This window comes from Pyxicephalus adspersus, chromosome 2 (assembly GCF_032062135.1).
Source record: "Pyxicephalus adspersus chromosome 2, UCB_Pads_2.0, whole genome shotgun sequence".
In the NCBI taxonomy this organism is placed as follows: domain Eukaryota; kingdom Metazoa; phylum Chordata; class Amphibia; order Anura; family Pyxicephalidae; genus Pyxicephalus; species Pyxicephalus adspersus.
This window is the reverse complement of record NC_092859.1, coordinates 108,876,721-108,900,226: the sequence shown is the minus strand read 5'-3', so window position 1 is coordinate 108,900,226 and position 23,506 is coordinate 108,876,721. Positions and strand designations below refer to the sequence as shown.

General features: G+C 35.2%; 1 protein-coding gene across 24 annotated transcripts in view; it reads left to right on the top strand.

The window, feature by feature from the left end:
- CELF2 (CUGBP Elav-like family member 2) overlaps nt 1-23,506 on the top strand; it is a 320,093-nt gene that overhangs the window by 152,260 nt on the left and 144,327 nt on the right. For all 24 annotated transcript variants that reach the window (XM_072401811.1, XM_072401815.1, XM_072401817.1 and 21 more), the window contains exon 2: nt 10,371-10,567. In XM_072401811.1, coding sequence (XP_072257912.1) covers nt 10,371-10,567 — 197 coding nt within the window. The remainder of the gene's footprint in view (nt 1-10,370; nt 10,568-23,506) is intronic.

Genomic DNA, 23,506 nt, shown 5'->3' with positions numbered 1-23,506 from the left:
TATCTTTAAAACTGGGTACTTGCAGAAAATATGAATATTAGTGGGAATGTATAGGTAGATTGTGGCTGAAACTTTTTTTTAAGCAAAGGAGTTTGCAGTTAGAATGTCTGGAAAAATGTTAAACTTATATTGTGATGGTTTAAGCTTAGAGTGTGCATGAGGTTTATTATTTAGGCAGTTAATTACATTTCATTATCTGTTGCAAGAGGTTTTTTAATCCACGATTTAATAATGTAGTGCTTGAATGACATGTCAGATAAAATACACACTGCTAGTTAGCAGCATACTTTACTTTGCCATTAGACATATTGTTACAGCATATTCCTTGCTCCATATATCATTAGGACATGGCAGGCTATTGTTCCATAATGCCAGGCCCTGAACACAAAAGATGATTTCTGAATTGTAGTTGAACATCCAGTTGCCATCAGGCAATGATTCAGACAGTAAAACATGGATAAAGCTTTGAACAATGTTAGCTGTATCCAAATACTCGCCCCTTAATTTGGAAAGCGCTCAAGAGTCTTCTTTGGCAGAGCATGCCTGTCATTTCTTATTGAAACAGAGCTTTTACAGATACAAAAATGTGTGTCTTTTGTTCTGGAGATTACCCTGACTCACAGGAAGGGCTTTTAGGAATGTTTTTATGGACCCCAACACTGCTTTACTTGGCCCTTTTATGAACCGATACTCCAGGGGAAACAAAAGCTGCTTGTTTATACAATTTATAATCTCTCTATTTAAATAGTAAATTATTGATTTCAGCTGAGAACACTGTAAATCAGTCCTAGTGCCAGAAAACACCCATTTAGTGGTATCCAAAAGGATGGAGCAGCGATGCAGACCTTTTAAGCCATTAGGGGAAGTAGCAAATTGTTAGCAGTGGTTCTGCAATTATTGCTTTTACTTAAGACATATCGAAATTCTCTTTTTCACTATTACTACCAAGCATGTTATTTTTGTGCTGCAAATAAGTAGCACATGCTGTCACCCATCAAGTTTTTAAACCTTTGTTTTCAACCAACAAAGAATGCTTATTGATTTCACATGATGTCTGACAGTCTTCTCTCAGAAGACAGATTAATTGTGACAATATTCTATGTGGAATTTACAATGAAAAATGCCTCTTTCAAGGAATATGCTGGGTTTTTTAAACAGTTATTTGGGCCATTACAGAACAAATTATATGGTTTCATATCTATTTAAAGGTATTCACGTTTTTATTTTTTTATTTTTTAAAGAAAGTCTTCCTTGTTTCTTCCTCAATTAGTTTTGTTGATTAGGAATTGTGGTGCAACCTACTAATAAGATCTGTTCCATTTGAATTAATTTCTATATTAGGGCAAGCAAAAACGGGATAAGGAAGGATGAAAAACTGCATGGTACCTATTAGTGTGGAGAAAGCTGATCCTTTCACATTTTATGAACTTTGTTTATCTAACAGTAAAAATTAGGTATGTTGTCCATTTCACCATATAGTACTGTTTGTACTATTATTATTAACTCGTGTTTATATAGCACCAACATAATACACAGCATTTACAATGAAGTCCATTGCTCACAATCGTGCTCACAATCTAATTACAGGTCTAATCTACCATAGCCATATGTCAGTTACACAATCTATGGGCAGTTTGTTTTAGGGGAAGCCAATTACCCTAACTCCACACAGAGAGAACATACAAACTGTTTGAAGATAGTGCCCTGCCTGGGTTCGAACCTGGAACCTAGCACTTCTGCCTACTAAGTGATTTTTGCACAGTGCTGCAGAAAAAAATCTGTGATATCTATCACTTGTTTTTCCATTTATTCATAGAAACAACCCTTTACTTTCTTTGAAGTCCAACAGCAAGCAAGGTGCTAAGCACATTTGTAATGGTCATTGCTGTGCTTTTTAGATATGGTTTACAAAAAAACAGTGATATGTTTGTAGGAATGCCATACTGCTGTTTTATATATGTGCCCCTTGGGCTTAGTATGTGATCTTTTCTCTAAACTCAACATATAATTTGTGGTATTCTTACCACTGGTCATCCCCCCCCCCTGTGAAATTTACTTTACAGAACTAACACCATCCAGGACCTTTTTATTGTAGCTAGAGGCTCAAAGTGTAAAGACATTCAGCATTAGAACCAGGCTATAAGTTTTCATAAAAGGTCACCATTGGTGACCTTCATATTTTCTAAAAAAACAGGTTTCCTTTAAGGACATGTTTTGTGTAGGAGAGAGAAATAACAGTTTTCATTGGAAATCTTCACCATACACAATCACAAAAGATAAAGTCATATTCTGGAGCATAGCCAACTTTTATGTTTTGTCATAACTTTAAAACTGAAGTGCTTGGATGAAAACCTCATCAACATCATGCATTAAAGAACTGTCTTCCGTGCAGACTTCAAAATGCTGATCAGTGTAACATTCTTATCTAGGGCTTCTCTGAAATATCTTTTGAAATGTTACTGATGTTGGGAGCTGAAATGCCCTTCATAGTTCTAAATAATTCTATTTTTATTTATAAAACAGCTCTGAGACTATAAACACTACTTTTAAGTCCGTCTTAAACTGGAGACCAGTGATTACTCTTGGATACATTTTTAAAACCTTTGATTCCCATTATTGCCATCTACCATAATATCTGACTTTACATGCTTAGTCTAAAATGTTCTACTTTCCACTTTTAAAACCCGTTTCTTAAAAAATAAAGCAATTAGTTGATATACAAACAAGTTTTTATTATAATTAATACCGTCATCTGAGAACTACAATTTTCTATTGAAAGTATTGGCTAAGTCTTTGTTCAGTAGTATTGTTCAGAATGCAGTGGTTAATACATACCAAAAGTGGTCCTGTGAAGGACAGTTGATGAACCAGAGATAAGGTCATGGGCACCCAAAGTTCATTGATGCATAATGCGTGGTGAAGATTAGCTGATCTCATCTAATCCCCTACTAGTGCAACTGTAGAAGAAATTGCTAAAAAAAAAAAGATCACAGATTGCTACATATGCTGTTAGGAGACACTATTCTAACCCCTGTTTTGGAATCCATCTCTCAATGGGTCAGAACTGTTTGGGGACCCAATGAGGATCTGTACAATTTTTTCGGCTTGTCTGTTTGCTGTGTACATTGAAACCCCTTTACTCCCAAAAAAATCTTATGAGCTATTAGCTTTCTATGCTCTTTCTGTTCTCTCTACATTGTTGGATATTTTAGTTTCCTTTTATCTATGATTTCTAATTTTAAATGATATCTATATTTGGTAATTAATAAAACTCAGTGGAATGCATTTTTATTTAGTCTTTTTAGCCTTCAGTTTTTTGTTGAAGAAACATCTTTCATATCTAATTACTTTTTTTATTCTATATTCCCTATTGTAATTAAGCCCTGGTATGACAAATGGATTCAGAAAATTACAGGTATTATCTGGCACATAAGAAAAGGATTGTGCCTCTTCCCACCTGTCTATTTTGATATATACATTTGCTCACTGTCTGGTTTACTTGTACCTAGCCACCTTCATTTTGGACAGACACAACAGGATACGCTTTATTTTTATAAACATGTAAATATATTAATCAGAACTACATTTCATTGTGATCCCCATCACTATGGGTCCCACGGGCTATGTATTCTTTGATTCCTGTATAATATACCAGCACAACACTGGAATAAATGTGTATGATTTTTATTTTGTCTTTATTTTGCATTTGTTAATTAGTCCAGAAGCACAGTTAAACATAATATGTAGATCTTGAGGGAATATGCGCAGCAGCTGATCTAAAACAATTTGCCTGTTTCTGCCTTTTTGTAGAGTGGTCTATTTTATGCATGTAGAATAATCTTCAAGCTTAGGTTAGTAATGACAACATTAAGTAACAGTGTAAAAGATTTCATATCATCCCCTATGAGACTCTGTGTGCTTCACAATTACAATATAGTTAGTGGCATACTGTGTTTGGCATTGGGAATCGAATATATGAATCCACCCTGCAAAGTTTACAATCTGTGTTTCCTTGCCTTAGGCATGGTAAGATAAAGTGACACTCTCAAGTTTAAGGAACTTTAAGACATCAGGAATAAAGCAGGTTCCCCTAACTTCAGCCCTGCACTTTGTTGGCTTGGGCTTTTCACCACATGCACCCTATCTTATTTTTGTTTTGTTTTTTCTATACTGATGAATAGAATGAACAAATTATTATTCTATTTTTTAGGGAAACTATACATTTTTTAGCATATTATATATAACAATTTTACAAATTGAAGACAATATGGGGCACTGTGCAGAAATCTAGTAGCATAATACCTCTCCATAATTAAATGTAGTTTTGGGTTTCTAGAAACAAGGGCATTGCTGTACATCTGTTTTCCCTACTTTAGAAAATTAAAGTATTTTTTTTTTAACGTGTTTCTTTTGAAGAGTTATAGTTACTCTCTCCCCCCCGGACATATGTGTTCATCCATGAGTGCATGTCAAAAGGCTGCCAGAAAAGCCCAATGCTGTTGCTTTTAATGGATGGGCAGTGCATGTGCTCTCTCAAACACATGCCCTGTGCATCACAAGGCCAGTAACCAAAGAAGTGGTAGTGCCAATTTCTGCTATGTAAGGAGGAGAAAAAGCCAGACATGGGCTGGGCAACCATGTAATTCTGGATTGTGTGCAATACACCTTTAATAATATTGGATAGAAATATTAATGTAGTCATTGGTGATAATGAAGCAACAATATAATAAAGTATGTACAGTATGGTTTCACTCGTACAGTGATTTGAAATTCATAATATATATAATTTATGTATGAAAATAAGTTTGAAAGGCGATCTTATCTTTGGTTCAAATCAAACTTGCGCTCTTGCAATTTGTTGGCAAGGTAAGCTTTTGGTTTGTGTTTGTCTAGAATCAGGTTTGGCAAACCCAAAACAACTCGAACATGGACAGATTCTTCCAGGAAGCATCCACCCAATTACTATAACATACTAATGTAAAAGTCAGTTGTAATATTTTTGTGTTGTCACCCTGTCAAAGAGGCCAAATAAGATTCGAGATGACCAATACTAGAAGTCACAGCAAACATACAATATATACATTACATTATATTCATTATATTTATTATATTAGGTATGATACACAGTGTAGTGGTAAACCAATTTCATTAAATTCATTCAGTTAGAGTTTACATTTATAATGAGGCAGTAAGCCAAGTAGAAGGGCAAGTCTTAGAAGTTTTTGTTACTGATCATCAATGGAGAGGTGCCTTACTATAAGATGTAGAATGTTATAAGCTTCCCTGAACAGATGGGTTTTCAAGGCGTGCATGCATTTCATAGACTGACTAGTTGTGCATGGAAAGTGGCAATTTAGAATTTTAATGTGAAACTTATAGATTTGTCCTCGTGCACAATGGTGTATAGAGGTTTATTAAGCGTGAGTTAAATGTCTGCAAGGATTCATTCAAGTATTCTGGAGTTAACTTGCTGTGTAAAGATCTGTGCCTAAGCTTTCTCACCCAAGTCTTTGGCGCTGAAGAATAAAATGACGAAGAAGGCTGAATGTGGAGAATGGAGATTATTGTTTGTTTTATCCTTTCTTTATGTGTCTAATAACCAGCATTCATCTAAATAGGAAGCTTGTAGGACATTCTCTCTTGCAGCCGATCGATGGTCTCAATAACCTTAACCCCAATGGAAATCTTTGTGATAAACAAAGCAAGAGTCTAGAGATTGTCTAAATTGCCTAGATCTTGTCTAATAAAGAGCAGATCTTATGAAAACAGGGGCTACTTGTATTGATTTTCATTTTCTGTTCTGCAACATACAGTATCTAAACTTCTCTAGTGTTTAAAGTGTGAGTCCATTACTTTCTCAATATAATAACCTTTGATCATTATTTAGAATTGATCTCTGTAGCTATAGGCGTGACAAACAAACAATCTGAATATATAAAAAAAATACACACACATCATTTTTTCCTTTAAAGGATCAGTATGCACAATGTGTGAATCAGACTGTGTGAAACAAATTTCCTTTGAATGTGTAAAACATATATACTTTATGACGGGGTAATATATAATAATATAAAAGAACTTTCTTGCAAACATGCAATATCTGCTTTAAGGCCTGGGTTGTGCAGATATTATTACAAAACACCTAAAAAAATGTTTGTATTAGTTCCAATGGAAATGCTGTATGCACATTTATGAATGTTTTTTAACAGTCGCTGCATACTGCATTTTCCTTACAACCCAAAGAGGCGATGTCCAAAACACCTCTAGTGTGCACTGACACATTAGCATGCATGGATATTTTTATACATGGGTGTTTAAACACATAATTTTATTGTTGGGTAAACAATCTGTGCTATGTAGGTTTAATTTACTGTAAAAAGGGTCCACTAGCTGCTAGTTAGGCGATAATGAACACTTGGTAGGGACAGCTTTTGAAAGTCACACACACCATGTGTGTCATGGTGCCATATTGATTGGTGGCCATGGTGAAAGGTGGTGTCTTAGAAGACATTTAGTTACACAGCTTTGCACATTTATATAAGCTGAGCATGAAAGATTTAAAGAATACAGTTCAAGGAGAAATTATAAATAAAAAATATAGGGCCCACCTAAATGCCTCACTATCACTACGAATACATTTTTAGTTAAGCTTTTTTTTAACAAATAAACAACAGTTGTGCATTCTTCCATCATTTCCTTCCTTCGCAGATCCCTCCAGTTGGTCATTTACCATCTCAGAGCTGCAAAGGAAGCCAGTTATTAAAGACTTCTCTCTATTGTTTGGTGTGATTGTAGGTGTGACAAGGGCACACATAGCTATGGAACACTCAGTAGTTGGTATTGAGTGTGGACCCCGCTCTAACCCAGGTGTGAATGGGGAAAGATCTCTGAATATGTTATGTGAACTTCCCTACCTTTATGTCCCCTAACCCAGTTCCCCATGCTACCAATGTAGGCCTTTTAAACTTGTTGATAACCTAGAACATTCAATGCTTTGCTCATTAAAGAGTACTTTGGTTGGTAAAGGTTACTGTACTTAAATTCACAAATAAATATAGTTTCCTTTCAGTGATCTCTAGTTTCTAGTTTCTGTAACAAAATGGGCTTCAGTATAGGAATAGGCTATGCCCAATCCTAAAAAGAGGAAAGCAAAGTGAGCAGAACCATTTTTTGTGTTAAACTTTAATCTTACAACTGTCAGTACCATCACCAAAAATGTTTATTTTACTGGTCTTTGATCTTTTTATTTTATTTAACCTATATTAACTGCATTGTCATGATTCAGTGGGCCTGATTCATGGCTGGAGAGAATACACTTTTACCAGTGAAGCTGTGTGATCCAGCAAACCTGGAATGGATTTCTTCACAGTAATTTGCTAGCAAATGTTTTGAATCCTTGACCAGATTCATTCCAGGTTTGCTGGACCACCCAGCTTCACTGATGAAAGTGTATCCTCTCCAGCTTTGGAGAGCTTCCATAAACCAGGCCCAGTGTCCTTATATAAGTCAGGTTAGATGGATGACACTGAAAGTTACAGGTGGCATTGTATTCTAGTACACAACTCTATATCACAGGAGGTTATACTTCAGCGCTTCTTCAAGGTAACCTGTTATACTCCACAGCATGGCCTGGAGGGCCTAATATTGCCCAAGTATTTTATAATTATATATTACAATTCTATGTTTGCATCTGGCTTTGAAATGCACTGTGCAGATATATGTAGGATAACATATGTGCACATTACTAAATATTTCCAGGTTCATAGGGGTGATTTTTCAGCACCATACATGTACCTACAAATGTACTAATACTGAATAGTCTGTAGCCTGTTACATGTAATAGAGCATAGCATGGTATAATAATTAAAAATACACCAGAGGGTGATGTAAATAATTAATAAAAATGATAACGAAAGCCCTACACTTTTCTCGTGTTAGTATTTAATACCCAGATTCTTGTACTAATCATAACATAGCCACAGGGTGGTCATTACAGGTGGTAGGAGAATATGTAGCCTTCAGCTGCTTAGAAAACAGCCTTAGGGATTCAGACTATTTTTAATGTGCCGTACCTTTTTAACAGTGCTGGTTTTCATACACAGACCTACTTATTAATGATTTTTGCTCAAACTGCCATCATGAAAATGTCAGTCCAAAAAAAAAATTTCAGATTCTTATTTCACCATCTTTATATTGAATTTTGCCAGCATACAAAAAATGGGAAATTTTTATTTTATTCTTGACATACATTACTAAATGATGTTTATCTTTGCAGAACACATAATTGATTTTAAGGAGAGCTGTGTTACAGATACAGATTGAAATGTAGACTAATAATATACAGCAAGAGAAAGAGGTCAGGACAGGCAATGGACATCATAAATCCATCAGCGAGCATGATAAGGATAAAAAATATGGAACCTACTGGGCTTGAGAAAAGACCTATTTTACTAGGCATGACGAGCCTAATTAGGGCACTCGCTGACAGGTTAGTGTTGCTAGGTTATAATGATGAGCGTGGGTAGATTTAACATGGTTATTATGTGTTAGAAGGTTATAACATACAGGCACTTTTAATATACATTTCTGAATAATATATCTAAAAAATATATCTAAAAAAAACACACCATAAGTGTTTAGCTATCATTCTTGTAGAGGCTTAAACAATCAATCAGCAGAATACAGCATACATTACCTACAAATATACTGTAAGTACTTTTACTTCTTTCAGGTATTAACGTAAGAGGGAAGGTTGGGGAAATGATCCCATGTGCCAGCTGCAGCTTGATCTCATCCACCCAGTCAAAGTTGTTGTTAATGATAGGATGATAGAAAGTGCAGAGTTTTAAAGAAACAGCAGCTTTAGGCTAAGATAGGCTATCATGGATGAACCTTGGTGATCAAGCGTACCTGGAATTGATTTGGTCCAGGATTGTAAACATTTGCCAAATAACAGCAAATGCTTTTAAGCAATCCATTACAGGTTTGGTGGATCACCCTGGGCTACCCATGAAACTCTGTCTTCTCCGGTCTTGGAAAGCTTTAATGAATCAACAATCACTTGTTGCATTTAGTTCACGTAAGCATACATCGCAGTTGAGTTGACGTGTTTTTATATGCCTTTAAGCATATTAAGATTAGTGTAAACCATTTTCAGTTGTTTGGGAACCCCTGCTATATTCAGTCAATGGAAAAATGCTATTTCCATTGGTTGCCAATAAAAAGAATGCATCTACCCCTTGCAGTAGTTCTCAGAATACCCTAAACGGGTCCTTGGCTTCCTGAAGTTGGCTTTGTTTAGTGATATTGACCTTGGAACCATGTAGGCACCATCTTATGGGATAACATGCCAATGGTGGCAAGTAGGATATACATTTTTGCTGTATTATTTAAACAAGACTCACTAATATTAAATAACCCACAGAAGCCAGCAACTAGTTCTGGTCACTTAGATCTGCATGAATAATATTTATGTACACTACATAGTATTCAAAAATACACAGAAATTATGTGAAGATATGATGAACACAAGATGGCATCTTGAAGTCAGGTTATGGTGGTCACATTATTCCCGAGGCAGCTAAGTGTAACATATGTCACATCTAGTATTTTAATAAGCATACTCTTTCTCATTCGCAGAATGTTCTCTAGATAAGCCTTGCTCCTTGCATGCAGGGACATATTTTTATGATAACATATTCCCTTTAAAAAAAAGTTGAAGACATAGAATGGTTGTCACCCATCACATTTAAACTGCATCCAGTAAGCTTTCTGCTTTCTGCAATTCAACTTGTGAATTGAAGCCTTTGTTCAACAAACAGTGGGCTAAATCTCTGTATCTCATTCATTCCGTTAGAGAGTGTGGGATCATATCTGCAGTGTGAAGCCATTTCCAGCATTCTAACAAAAAAGTTAGACTAATTTAATGTACACATGATGGCTCTACACAATCTACAGATTCATCTCTGGCATCTCGCATTACTTATCTGACAGACTGGCAAGTGTTTCATATTCTTTTCTTATGACTTTATTACAAAAAATCGCTTCTACTTTATTCCTACCACAGAGGCAAAACAAGGCAAATATATTTCAGTGCTGTAACCTCAAGTGATGGTTTATTGCAATCTACAGTGATGATTATCTGTCTTTCCGCATTGCTTACTAGAAAATGAACAAAGACTGAATTCTAGATTTGATGCCTGATGCGTGATATTTCTATGTATCCGGTCCTTGAATCCAATGTGGCTAGTAAGTCACAGCCTTCTTTGTGTACTTCTGATCCTGATATGATGGCAGCTTTTGTTGAACCTTTTTATTTGTTGTATTCTTTGTCAGGGTTAATGAAGCCTGTGTATTTCTCTCTTTTTCAGTAACGGTACAACTAACAAGATGAATGGAGCTTTGGATCACTCAGACCAGCCAGACCCAGATGCCATTAAGATGTTTGTTGGACAGATCCCACGTTCATGGTCAGAAAAAGAACTCAAAGACCTTTTTGAGCCTTATGGAGCCGTCTATCAGATCAATGTCCTGCGAGACAGAAGTCAAAATCCACCCCAAAGCAAAGGTAGTGATTTATGATGATCTTCACTTTCCAAACACAGTCAGGGTGCTTTGCCAGCTTTGAACATTGTTGATGTAGCTGGAGTGACAGTTTCCTTAGACTAACACATATATATTGCAGGAGTGACTTTTTAGTTTTGGTTGAGCTTACAGTTCTTCACATGCTTTTTATTTGCAAGACATGTCAAGTGGGATTTAATAAGAATGCATTGGAAGTGCGGACAAAAAGCACACTGTAATAAACATGGTTGTATTAAATTGGCATCACATATAATATTTGGACACTAACCTGCTTGACTTAACTATAGTAGTTGACCTATGATGAAGTCACATTAAAAATGAACTAAAGGCAGATTAAAATACACAGATTAGTTCAACTCTGTATTCATTAAACAGCATAAATGTATTTTTACAAGCTGTGTAAGTATCTTGTACCAGTTTAAGGCAATCAAAGGCATGTAGGGGGATCTAAGGCATGTAGAGGGGGAAGCAGCACATGCAGCCAGTTGTACTGCAGTGTCTATGGTTTTTTAAGGAGTGTGCCTATCAAAAGCAGAGATATGAATGTTTCAGTCTGCTGCTTCATGTTTTGCTGTACAGTCACAGGCTTAGCTGTGTATCCTCTCAGGACTGGACAGACAAGAATACAAAACCTTTGGTAGGTAAAACTTCTCATCTGTGTATTTTGTTGTTTGCATGGCACTCAGCTTTCAATTTAGAGTAAATGTCTAGCAACAAGTTAGCCACTTTTCATATACGATTCTCCGTGATTTCCCAAGAATTGTCAATTACTACATGCCATGCTTTGAGTCTCTGTAGTTGGATAGTCTGCAATAAAATATATCTAGATGTTATCTTCTTTAATGGGTAGAATATATTATTAAGTGTTTTTACGTTGGTGATTTATTGTGGATAAACAGTAACAAAAACTAAAGATTTTGATAGATACATTGGGTTTTGTGATTTTTAAAGGCTGTTCAGGTAGTCTGGAAGCTTGTATTTTCATGCTCTTTGTTTTGAAATAAGACAGTTTAAAATTTTTACGGTGACGTTTAGAAATTGTGTGCTGTCAGAAGACAACTTTCATGATTTGCATTGCAGTATGTAGCATCAATTTAGTATTAAGGATTGTGAAGACTTTTCTTGTGCTTTATACAGAAACATTCAGACTGATAACAGGCAATGCTTGCATTGAAAAGAAATCAATTTATTTACTTATTTTACTTTAATCAATCAGTCATAAATAAAACTTTTAAATTGAAAGTAACATTGGTTATTGCAAGCTGTTTCCTTTGGGCTTGCTTCCTCTTATGTACAGATGGGCACGCTCAACTAAACCTTCTTCAATTAATTTTACATGCATCTATTGAGCCTGATATTGAATAAGCTTGCTGCACACCTTTCAAGTACATTATTTTCTGCTTACTTGGGAATATTTACTAATCAAGTGCAAATGTGAAAAACCCATAGTACCTAATCAGGCATCTGCTTTTATTGTCTCGGTCTAGATCGAACAAATAACAAATAGAATACAATGTATTTCCAATTATTCTTCTGCTAATAAGTAGCCTACTATGTAATTCTGTAAATTTTCAAAGCATATTTCTATTTTTATATATAGCTATATTGGATATAACATTTCAGAGATAAAAATTAAAGTTTGATTGTCTTTTTAATAAATATGTATAGCAAAGGAACTTCGATCCACCCCCGAGAAAACAGGCTAAAGGTCCATACATACTTTAAATCTTAGTCTTCCAAAATGTTAATTTTTGTTCTCCCCCAACATCGGTAAGGAAAGTTTTAGTGATCTGCCTTGTTGGATTACTAAAAACCATCCGCCAATGACTGCTACTGTATACCAAAGCAAAGAGGGGGCCTCATGTTTGTCCCTCCATCCTTTCCATAGAACAAAACATGCTGCTGGGCACAGAGCAGAGTAGCCCGTTTGTACAGCAATCTCTCTTAAATTGTCACCCAATGGATCATAAACAATCCCAAAATAATCTTGAACTATCATTTCAGGTAATAGTAACAGCAAGTATGTATATAAACCTTAGCCTTTAAGCTTGGAAACAGGATCTGAATCCAAATTTTAAATGTAATTCTAGTGCCAGGGTTATTTTACTAAAACCGTAGTAGGGATTATTCACTTAGCAAAATTAGCTTTCTTTTTTTAAGGTAATTTTCACCTGGCATGCACAGCACCATTGTACAGTGTAAAGGATTGGAAGCCTTCAATGCAAAAGAGTTTTTTGGTATAACTGGGGCACTCCATGCTATAGCATGGAATGCCCCAGTTATACCAAAAAACACAAAAAAATCAGTTTATAGATGTGTGCTTTGTGGTGCCAGCTTTAGAACTGAGCTGACACAGATTGATAGAACCCAAATAAAACAAAAAAATAAAGATGATACCATGTACATCTTTATCCTTATTGAAGCAGAAAGAGCTTCCTGATCAGAGGACCTATTAAATTCCCATGTCTCGGCTCCCCTCCAATCATGGAGCTCTTTCTGCCTCATTCATGCGCAAGATCTCTAACCAACATCAAAGTATCTTTGCTCGTTTAACAGCCTATAATACTTTAGTAAATTAACCCAATTGTCTTGGAATAACTTACTCTTGCTATATCACTTTATTTATGATTGTCAGGTGACAATCCAGAGTCCCCAAATTATTAAAATGTATAATGAGTGCCTTATTTTTACTATTTTTTCCACAACCTACTCCTTGTCTTTGAAATTACTATAAAGGGAGTAGTTGTCATTACACATAGTTCTGTGGTTGAAACCTTCATGTCATTCGCTTCCTTCCTTATCTTTGCTAATTGTAGGAAAATGTCTTTTACAGTTATCAGTCCTAATATTGTAACAAAAACAATTGCTGACAATTGCTGCAGTAACTGTAATGTGTAAGAAGTAAATTCACACCAGAATTAATAGATGATGGGGATTCAATAGTTTTGAGATCTAGGGAAACTCACCCAGTCATAAGAGCTTTAAAAAGAATTGCAAATGCCACAGGGGGTCCCAGAACAATTACCATTAGGCAACTATGCACAGCACAATATGGCTAAATTTCTGAACAATGATGCACCCTCTGTGTCACTGTGTAAACTTCTCAAACCTTCCTTAAGACCCCTCATTTTGTTTTTCCAGCCAGTGGGGATATAACGGCTATATTTTCCCAACCCCTTACTCCTACTCTCAGTGGGTTATGGATGCCCAGGAATGTATTGCTCTATGCATGAACATCTTTATTGGACAACTCAGATTACACAAAACACAGATAATGGTTTTCAGTTGATATAATAATCTTACATATGTAGCTGCATACATGGAGTAAAACATGTAAGTTATGCTGAGCAACAAATATACCAAATGCCATAGCTCTTCCAATAACTCTAACTATAAACAATAGATCCAATAAAGGTGACGAGATCTTGCAGTATTTCAGAGTCCAGTGGAATTGGATTTAGCTCTAAGAGGAACGTAGAAAGATATCTTGTCTCCTTACTATAGTACCTGCATGCTCTTTCTCATGGATGATGGCCCTTCTTCATCCTGTTAGTTTATCCTAGAGATTAGGAGAGCTGCATGCTTTAGATATTGACATCTCCCATTTCACTTTCATGAGACTTACAAGGTCTGTTATCATTCTTAGATCAGGCTTAACCTTGTTATTTCTCATTTCCATTTTAACCTAAGGAGCAGGAAGGAGAGAAATGGATGTGTCCTATAATTTCACGTGTCTAAGATAAAATGGGAGATGGCTTGACCCTATTCACTGGTTCAATCGGCAGATTTGGCTCATTAGAAGTCAGCATTAAAATTCAACTTTCATTCCTGGCAGCAAGCAAATCACTGCAAATGTGTGAGGCACAAAATATATGCATTGTGAAAAAAAGCTGATTACTACACAAGATTTGTCAGTTTTGGTTTGGTATATAGCAGGGAATATGTAGTAAATACCTATTGTGGATATTTCTGCAAAGAGATAAACTGATCCATACTATTAAATGAAAAATGTAATTTATTTTATATAGTGAAGGGTATCATGAAAAAAGATTTGTCTGACAATTAAAAAACATGGACCATACTGTTGTGCTCTTTGCTATAAAAGGTTACTGGTAAATGTGTTTGTTAAAGGCTCAGTGGGACAGGTGCAGTTTATATGTCCATTGAGTCCAGCAATCTCTTCTGGAAACCAATTGTCTCTGGAAGACTCTCCTAGAGGTATTTAGTACATTGTAGAAGCGACCTGGATGGACATTAGAGTAAGGAAGCATGTATACAGGCATACGAGACTGTGGAAAAAGCGACATGGATGGACAAGTATGTATACGGGCACATGAAAAAATTCCCTGAAACCCCAAAAACTGGGATCATGGATTAGTGTGAAAAGTAGGGTATATGAGCCCATACAGTATAAATTAATGTCTGCTAATAGTCTCCTGGTTCTAAGCTGAGAGATAACTTTCCTGGTATGAACAGGGTGCTACTTATAAGCAAGAACTTACCCTGTGCCTAATAAAGGGGTACCCAGTGGCTTGCCTAGCAAAGGCTGTCTGAATATGTGTAAATATTTTATTCAGCATTATTCAGCACCATGTGTTATGGCTACATTACTGCACCTTTCTCTTGTCCATGGACAATATCTACATAGACTTCAGTAATAGCTGTCTTCTAGCTCCTCTTGGCTTGGTGTTCCATCTTTAAGTCATAAAGTAAAGCTGCAGCCAACTTACGAATCGTTTTGTTGTGCATGTGCCCCATAACATCATAGGCAGTGCACCCTATAAAAACAGTTTAACCCATAAACCATACTTAGCATTTGCCAGATGTTAATATTAAGATTTGCTGTTGATAATCATCAGAGGCTCCAGTAGCAAGATTATTTATTTTGACAGTCTTTCTTAACAGCTTGCAAGGGAATATTCATGTAGCTTAGTAAACTTGGTGAAAATTACCTTTGTAACACATGCATATAAAAAACATGGTTTTTGCTTGCATATGATCAAATGGTCGAACTTAGAAAAGCTCCACCTCAATGACTAAGCTAAGTAAAAATTCCCTTGCAAATGGAAAAAATCACTTTGCTAAGTGAAGATCCTTTATTCTTTACTAAATTAACTCTGTTTCTTTTGTACTAAGGAAAATTTGTTTTTATGTTTAGTGATTATATGTGCCATCATTTTACCACCTTTACCTGATTTTATATCCATTTAAGTCACTCAAAGTTCATTCTGTCTTTTTTCCCTGTACTTTAAAGTATTTATAATGCATTTTCTACCCTAGAACATGATTTTTCAATTACTATGATTTCACCAAAGAGAAGTACTGTAATATAAAACACTTTAACATTTTGCTCACATCGATTACCTCTGCTTTATATTAATATCACCTTAACTCACACATGGGCTTCACGATGAATAATTGCTCTTATAGGAGGGAGCCCAAGGAAATTTCAAAGCTACTTTCAGCCAGATACACTGTAGCTAATAGACTTTCAGATAGAATACTTAGTCCATCTTTCATCCCGTTGCTTACCCCTTGTATATATATCACTCTTCAATAAATTAAAATCCAATTGTATTATATATTTTATATTTTACAGTCATTGGGGTTTCATTTAAAAAAACGATTTCATCTGGGACCATTGTGTATTTTACCCCAGAAAATCTTACTATACATGTTCAAATATTTCTTAAAAGAAATGGATTGACATTACTCAAAATTGTATTTTAAAGTTGGATATTCAATACCGAATACATTATTAAATATTTAGAAAAATATATTTTGCATTGATGTTTTGTATTGTATATCACATTCATTGACATTGACTGCAATTTCTAAGTTCGATACCCAATAGCTGTCAACCAGAAATAATTTTTTGTCTGATTGTGATGCTCTGACCGCTGTTCTAATGAAATACAAAATTTGATTGGCCGTGGGTTACTGTGGTTTACAAATCATCATTCCTGTTGTCAGTTATTTCACCAACTGCAATGTCAAATGAAATAAGTAGTTGTTGAAATAAGTGTTATTATTATCAGCCTGTGGCACATGTAGGAACTATTCCAACTTCCTGTTGGCATAAAACAGATACTTTCCTTTTTTTTTCATTCAATCGGTGAATGTGCAGTTTTCTGTGCTAGCCATGACACACAGGTAGAGAAGTAAGATGCATAGCTCTAGTATGTTAATAAAGTATTGCCTAACTTTTATTTAGTTTTGGGCATGCAGATTCACTGCAGAAGCTAGGGAGTTACCATAAATAAGCTGCACGGAGACAACGACATAAGGGAATAGTTGCATGATACTTTATTCATATGCCTACATTTATAGGAGCTGGGAGCTTTGGTTAAGTTGTGCCGGAAGACTAAGCACTTTCATGCATATTTATTGTATAAGGATATTTTACTATTTGACTTGAAAAAAATAACCTTTTAGCTTGTCTACATTTAATGCGATACCTGCATGTTTACCCATTTGAGATACTATAGGATGAGATGCTGTTATCATATAAATAATTCTACTGCATTAAAACTTTATTGGCTGCTTGTTTTTAATACACCTTACTATATCAGTACTATGATCATACAGTTCCCAAAGCATACTGGGCATGTACAGCAACGCTCAGGTAACAATAGGAATTGAGCCTCCCTATATAAGTCACAGACTGGGAGTTTTGGATTTTAAAGAAGGTAGGGAGGGAGAGTGCATTATAGGAGTCAGAGCTTTACAAGAACCTTTACAACTTGAAAAAAACCTTTAATAGCAGTATTAAAATCTCCTAGAGGTACGGTCAGCTTTGTGTTAATACAAATTGTATAAATAGGAAAAAAGTAAAACACTTCACAGCAAAAACTGGATGGAAATGGTTGATGAAAATTCACATTAGCAATCAAGACATCAGGACAGGGATAGAACAGGATCCAAAACCATGTTGCCCCACAATGGTATATAAGTTCAGCAGAATAGCAGGACAGCACCAGGGCCTAAAATTTACCAGCCATAAGCATTTTTGTTTTTTATGATTTTTGTTTTTCTCTTTAGGTATTGCTTGACATTTGTGACTAAATTTAGTAAATAAGCCATAGGGGAAATGTGTGCAGAGGATGCAGAGACAAAAAGTCAGAAGATTAGTTATAGTTGAAGAAACATGTAGCCATCTTTCCTCCTTATTCTGTACAGTTAACAAGTTGCCCGAATTGGCATAATATAGATTCCCCTAAAAGCATATACTAGTATTTGTTTTTACTAAAATAAATGCATGGTGCAAAGGGTGATGCTTGTGCAAAAGCTTGTAATAAATCAAGTGTGCATGAAGTCTAAGAATTGCCCCCGTAATATGTAAAAGAACCGCTCTACACCTGTCTGGGTGACCCTTGAGGGTAAGGTCCAGGGACCAAGGAGATCCAAAGGGCAGTGCCACACACTTAGGTTTCGTGCAGAGGTTCGCTTTTCTATTACAGTGGAAAACCCATTTATATCAGAATCTGTATTTAGAAATGGCTGAAATCATCCCATGAAAACCAATAGCACACGTGGCTTTTGTTAAATGGTTACATTTGACCTTTTCCTTGCAGCCGATTTCACACCAAGGGATCTCTCTGTATTTTAAATGATTCATTGTATATTTCACATAAAGAAAATGGTTTGGCGTATTTTGGGTATTAAATTTCTATTTAGCGTTTCAAATCACAACAATGGCTAAAGTAATTTATTTGAAAGTAAGTGAAATCCATCTCTGAGAAAATGATCTCTGCTCCCAAGCTGCAGAAAAATTGTGCTTACCGAACTGCATTTTGTGTAATATGTTTGATTCATTTAATTCCATGTCACTTGTTTTAATACATTTCACCTCTTCAGAAGATTCAGTGTGATAGCATTTATTCAGAACTGTAGTCCAATTTATATTTTGAGCTTCAGCAATTCATTTGTAGTAGCATTTGATATCTGGGTTAATGTCAGATTATGCTCTGTATCTACATAACTATATTGTTTGAACTCAGGGGAATTATAGACAGAACCATTTTATACTTATTTCAGCAATAAAAATTCATAGTTTTACAATAGAAGTAATTTGCTTAGCTTGCAGTTTCAAGTCACAAAATATTTTATCAGGAATATGTATAGGCGTTACAATTCCTTTCAAGATCCGTCTGCTATTTCATTAAATTTAGTGGATATGTTTTCTAATTCTGATAACCAGTCAAATTTTCTAGTGACAACACTATGGACTCTGTAAAGTGTTGTGTAGTATGTTGGTGCTATGGTACTATTACATATTAATGTTTACTTTAACTTGGAACATAAAAGCTGTCAATATGTGATTGTAGTGTGGTCACAAGTTGGTACTATGATCTTTGTATCTAGGTATGTCCTTAATACCATTTTTATGTATTGTAGTAGAAAATGCACACAATACACAATGCAAAACATGTTATTGGGTATAGGCCATCTTTACCAAGATGCAAGTACATCACAGGTTTATTTGAAACGGAATTACTGTGGACATTTATTTTTGTATCAGTAGAATGAAGAAGGTTTAGGACCTTTGTCAAGTTTTTATTCCCTTTAAAAGTCAGACTGGTATGAAGTGTTGGTTCTCCTAAAGCAGTAGGTGTTGTTCACTCAGGTCCTAAGTGGTGTAGAATTAAGGTTTAGGCTTACGTTGTGCAACCAAGAATGGTGGCCAAAGTTAGGATCTGCGCTCATGTAGAGGCTGGGCCTGCAGGTTGGAAAGTACCAAAAGCAGAACCTATAAAGGTAAACTAGTATCTGGAGGGAACTAGTTATTCTTCATGACCCTTCCAGGTTTCATTCTAGTATGTATTTTATATCAAGTGATAAGGAAAAAAAGGGAAATGTATTATTGGATATTATTTTTTACACAGTAATATTTTTTTCCTATTTTTGTTTTGATAGTAATAGATTGTAGATTTGAATATATGATGGACAAGGCATTTGCAGGTCATACTGCAATGTGTCTACTATTAAAGAAATGAGCTGACACCTCTAGGAATGTGATGAGTCACATTTTGCAAACTTATCTACCATATGCCAACTGCGATTTAAATACTGGAGGATTATGGGATTGTCACTTGCTTGTACTATGTACTGTCATGTTGCATTTTAATCCTGTGAAGATGGTTTTGTAATTTGTGAGTCTCTTGCTAGGTGTGAAAATATTCCAGTGATACACTAGTGCAAACGTTCCTGAATAAAGTTCCTTAGATAGGCCTGTGATGCTGCAAAGTGACCTTCGCTACATTATTTATCCTAGTGCAAGAACACATTTATGTGACCTTGGGCATAAATGTTTAGTAAACTTCACCTACCAATGGTCAGACTCCAGTATTGCCAGTTCTATGCCTTTGATTGTTTTACCCTAATAACAAGTAATGACATTTTGACTTTTTTAATAAAGATAACTGCTTCAAGTATGTTGTATACTTTTTAATTTTTTGCAAGATTATGTTTTAGTAGGATAAGTTACAAATATTGAAAATTATTTTCTAGCATTTCAGGTCCTCCAGAGTTTGTTTTTTTTGTGTTAGAATATAGTGAATGGCTTACAAACTTACATTCCTGAAATATTTCCATATCTGTTACTTTTAAATAACCCTGAAATGCACTAGTGAGATTTTTATTTCTGAAAATGGGGACTTTCCCTGTGCCCAGCATTAAGTCCCTGAGTGCCTAAGCACTTGTGCTGTCATGTAGGAAAGAGGAATGAGTTGTGTACATGGCATACCCAGAATTACCAGGTTTACTATGTTTATGTTGTCCAATGGTAGCAGCAGACCAGTGAAGGTTAGTACTGTAAATGCTGTTAATAGGTTGCTAATAAAGTAAAATGGCAAATGCCAGGTTCTGATTTAACAGATATTTTTTGGCATTACATATTATATGAAAATACACTTTGTTAATTTAACAACCTAAATCCTTTAGTAAATCAGCATTGTTGCCTGGAGTTTTTAGTTCTTTTGTTTGGTTTCCCATTAACTTTTATTTTGGAGTCTGATGATTTGAAGATATACATCCATTTCTAATCATGTCAAATAAATAAATGTGTTACAAGAATGTTTTACCTTGTGCTTCATAGTCTGTACTTTCTAATTTATTCAGCTAATGGCATAACAGCATGGTATGTTATTTTCCAGTATGTGCTGTTGTTGAGTAGGAGGACAGAGAGGCCAAATTCTAACAAAGTCAGATGCTTTAATGAAGTCTTTGTTTCTAATGACGAGTGGCCTTTACAGGAATTTAGAGAATGTTTTTAATGTTTAAAACAAAAGTTCACAGATGACACTTAACACGTATATTGTACTTTGAGATTACGTAGTTGGAAAAAATGTGTTAATTGTGTACAACTGCCTGGTTACTTTACAGTCCTGAGCATAATGCAAACTTGATGGTCCCATTTTATATATTGTTAAGCCATTATATTTAGCATGCTATATATTTATTGTTCATATAAAAAGAATGACATTATCAGTGCAATCACATTTTCACCATTGTCCCATCTGTGTTATTATCAATCAAATATTCATTTCCTTTCTCCAGTACCCTAGTAGAAAAATCTTCTAGGGATTGAATGCTACCTGATTGTATCTACTCCAAAGTCCTTTAAAAACGCTCCTGTCGTTGGTTGGAACGATATTAAAAATCAAACAGACACACAAGTACTACGAGCTGTAATGACTTCCTTAAGAGCTTCCTCAAGTACAGAAATATAATTTAGCTTAAAATAAGTAGTAATGGACCTATAGGAACTTGTGTGATGAGATGTAAAACTGTAACAGCCAGATTTTAGATTTTAAAGTCAGAAAAAATATTTGATTGGATAGGGCAAGTTCACCTGTGTTTATCTTCACAACATATTCACATCAGTGAACAATAATAGCAGCAACCAGGTTCTCAAAGCAACAGTCTGAAAGGACAATGTGATTTTCTGTTCTTGAAAGTTGATATCAGACCTTCAGTAACATTTTTCAGTCATGTCAATATGTGTCCTAAATCTGTGTCTGGGTTTCGGGTTTAGCAATGTTATGTGACTTCAGTTCATTCATTTTTGGTGCTTGATATCTTCAATATAGATATGAAAGACACAAAAACGTGAATACCCGAGTAGATAAACTTTAAGAAATCCATGCAGCCAACATTCTTATATTGGTATATTTGTAATAGGGCAAGGTGGGTGCTTACCGTAGGTATTTTCAGCATCGAAAGGGAAGGGGTGCTGGGATAGAAAGAAGGATACATGATAAGCTAGGGATTAAAAAAAGGTGTATGAGTGTGAGCTTTGTCCATACTGGTGAAAAAAAAAACATTAGAATAGAATTTGCCTTAACATGGTGTTTTTTTTGTTAATGCAGAACTAATACTCTTGAACTACAGAGGTTGCAGATTTTTTAGCTGCTTCTAAACCACCTATCCTTCCACTTACTTTTTTATTTACCCATATGTTTTTGGATATGTACAGTAAATAGAAACAGTGAAAAAAAAAAGACACATTTCACCATTGCACACAAAAGCTAACAAAAATTGGCCAGTAGGATGACCAGAGCAACGCAAAAGAGAATCATTCCATTGCTAACTAGTCTAAAAATGAAACTCTTGCTTTTGCTGTCAAGTGTGAATAATCCTTTAAAATAATTAACTTGCAGGGAAAAGAATGTAGGTTTGCAGATTTGGTATACCTTAAAAAACACGACTAAAGGAGAAAATAACTGCAGTCATATAATCACACAGAAAAGAAGTAATTTTTAATCTAGTTGTGTTTTCTGTGACTTTGCTCTGCACCCTAGATACCATTAGTCTTTCCTATTGGGGGCATCCACAGTGCCTCCCACTGAAGCCCAAAACATTACTTCTGCGCCAAAGAGTGGGTGGAAAAATGGCCCTATTATTAACTTAGGTTGAAGGCATAATGGCTTTTTGAATGTCCTTATTCAGAGTCACGCACATACAAAATATTAATGGTCTAAGCAATACAAAGTAGGGCTTTTATTTACTATTTCATTATGTTCGAATCTAGCATGCATATTACTGAAGGGGTACGGACACAGTAACTGACTACAGACTGTGTTACATGTATAATATAATAAGTCATTCAAAATGTATATATTTAATACAATTCATAGATGTGTTCTATAAGTTATAGTACAAACAAGTATACATCACAATGATTGAGCCATGGTTATGGGAAATGGAGGTATCCAAGGCAGCAGGTAGTTGATTGATTGATGTAGACTATAAAAGTTGTGTGAAGACAAATAATCATTTTGACACTCATATCTAAGGTACAGTTGTACACATTTGGGTCAGAACTGTAAACCACCATTTTTTACTGGCTTATTCTACTTACTCCAGCCTTTTTTTATTTATGTTTTACTATAGTATACCAGTCAGTCCAGGTAACAGAGAAAAAGGATGTAACGTGGCATATAATTCAGGAAGAATACTGCCAGTTAAACTCTGAAACTGCAGTTCTGGCCTAGCTGTGGAGGGGGGTAGAGATTTTAGATCAGGAGAATTAAAAGAACTTTCTGTAAATTGCATAGCTGCAGTGTTTATTGTATCACATGTAGTTTTTTTACTTGTTTCACTTGTTGCTTAAAATTTTATTATCGTGTAGTAGAAAACCTTAAATAGGAGTTCCCAAAACAATCATAAACAATGATTTTTGTGTCCAGAAATAAAAAAGTCACATTAGAGCTAGAGGAAAAAGGTTTAGACTTTCATCCAGAGTAAAGTATATCGCATAACCGCTTTTATCAGAAAGGAAGGAATGTTACTACATATACTACTTCTGTAAATGTTTAAAGGTTAAAAATATTATGATCACAGTTATTTTGGATATTATATATGAAACGTGTTCCAAATAGGCCATGATTTATGAGATTGCACAAGTAGAAAAGAGAATTCT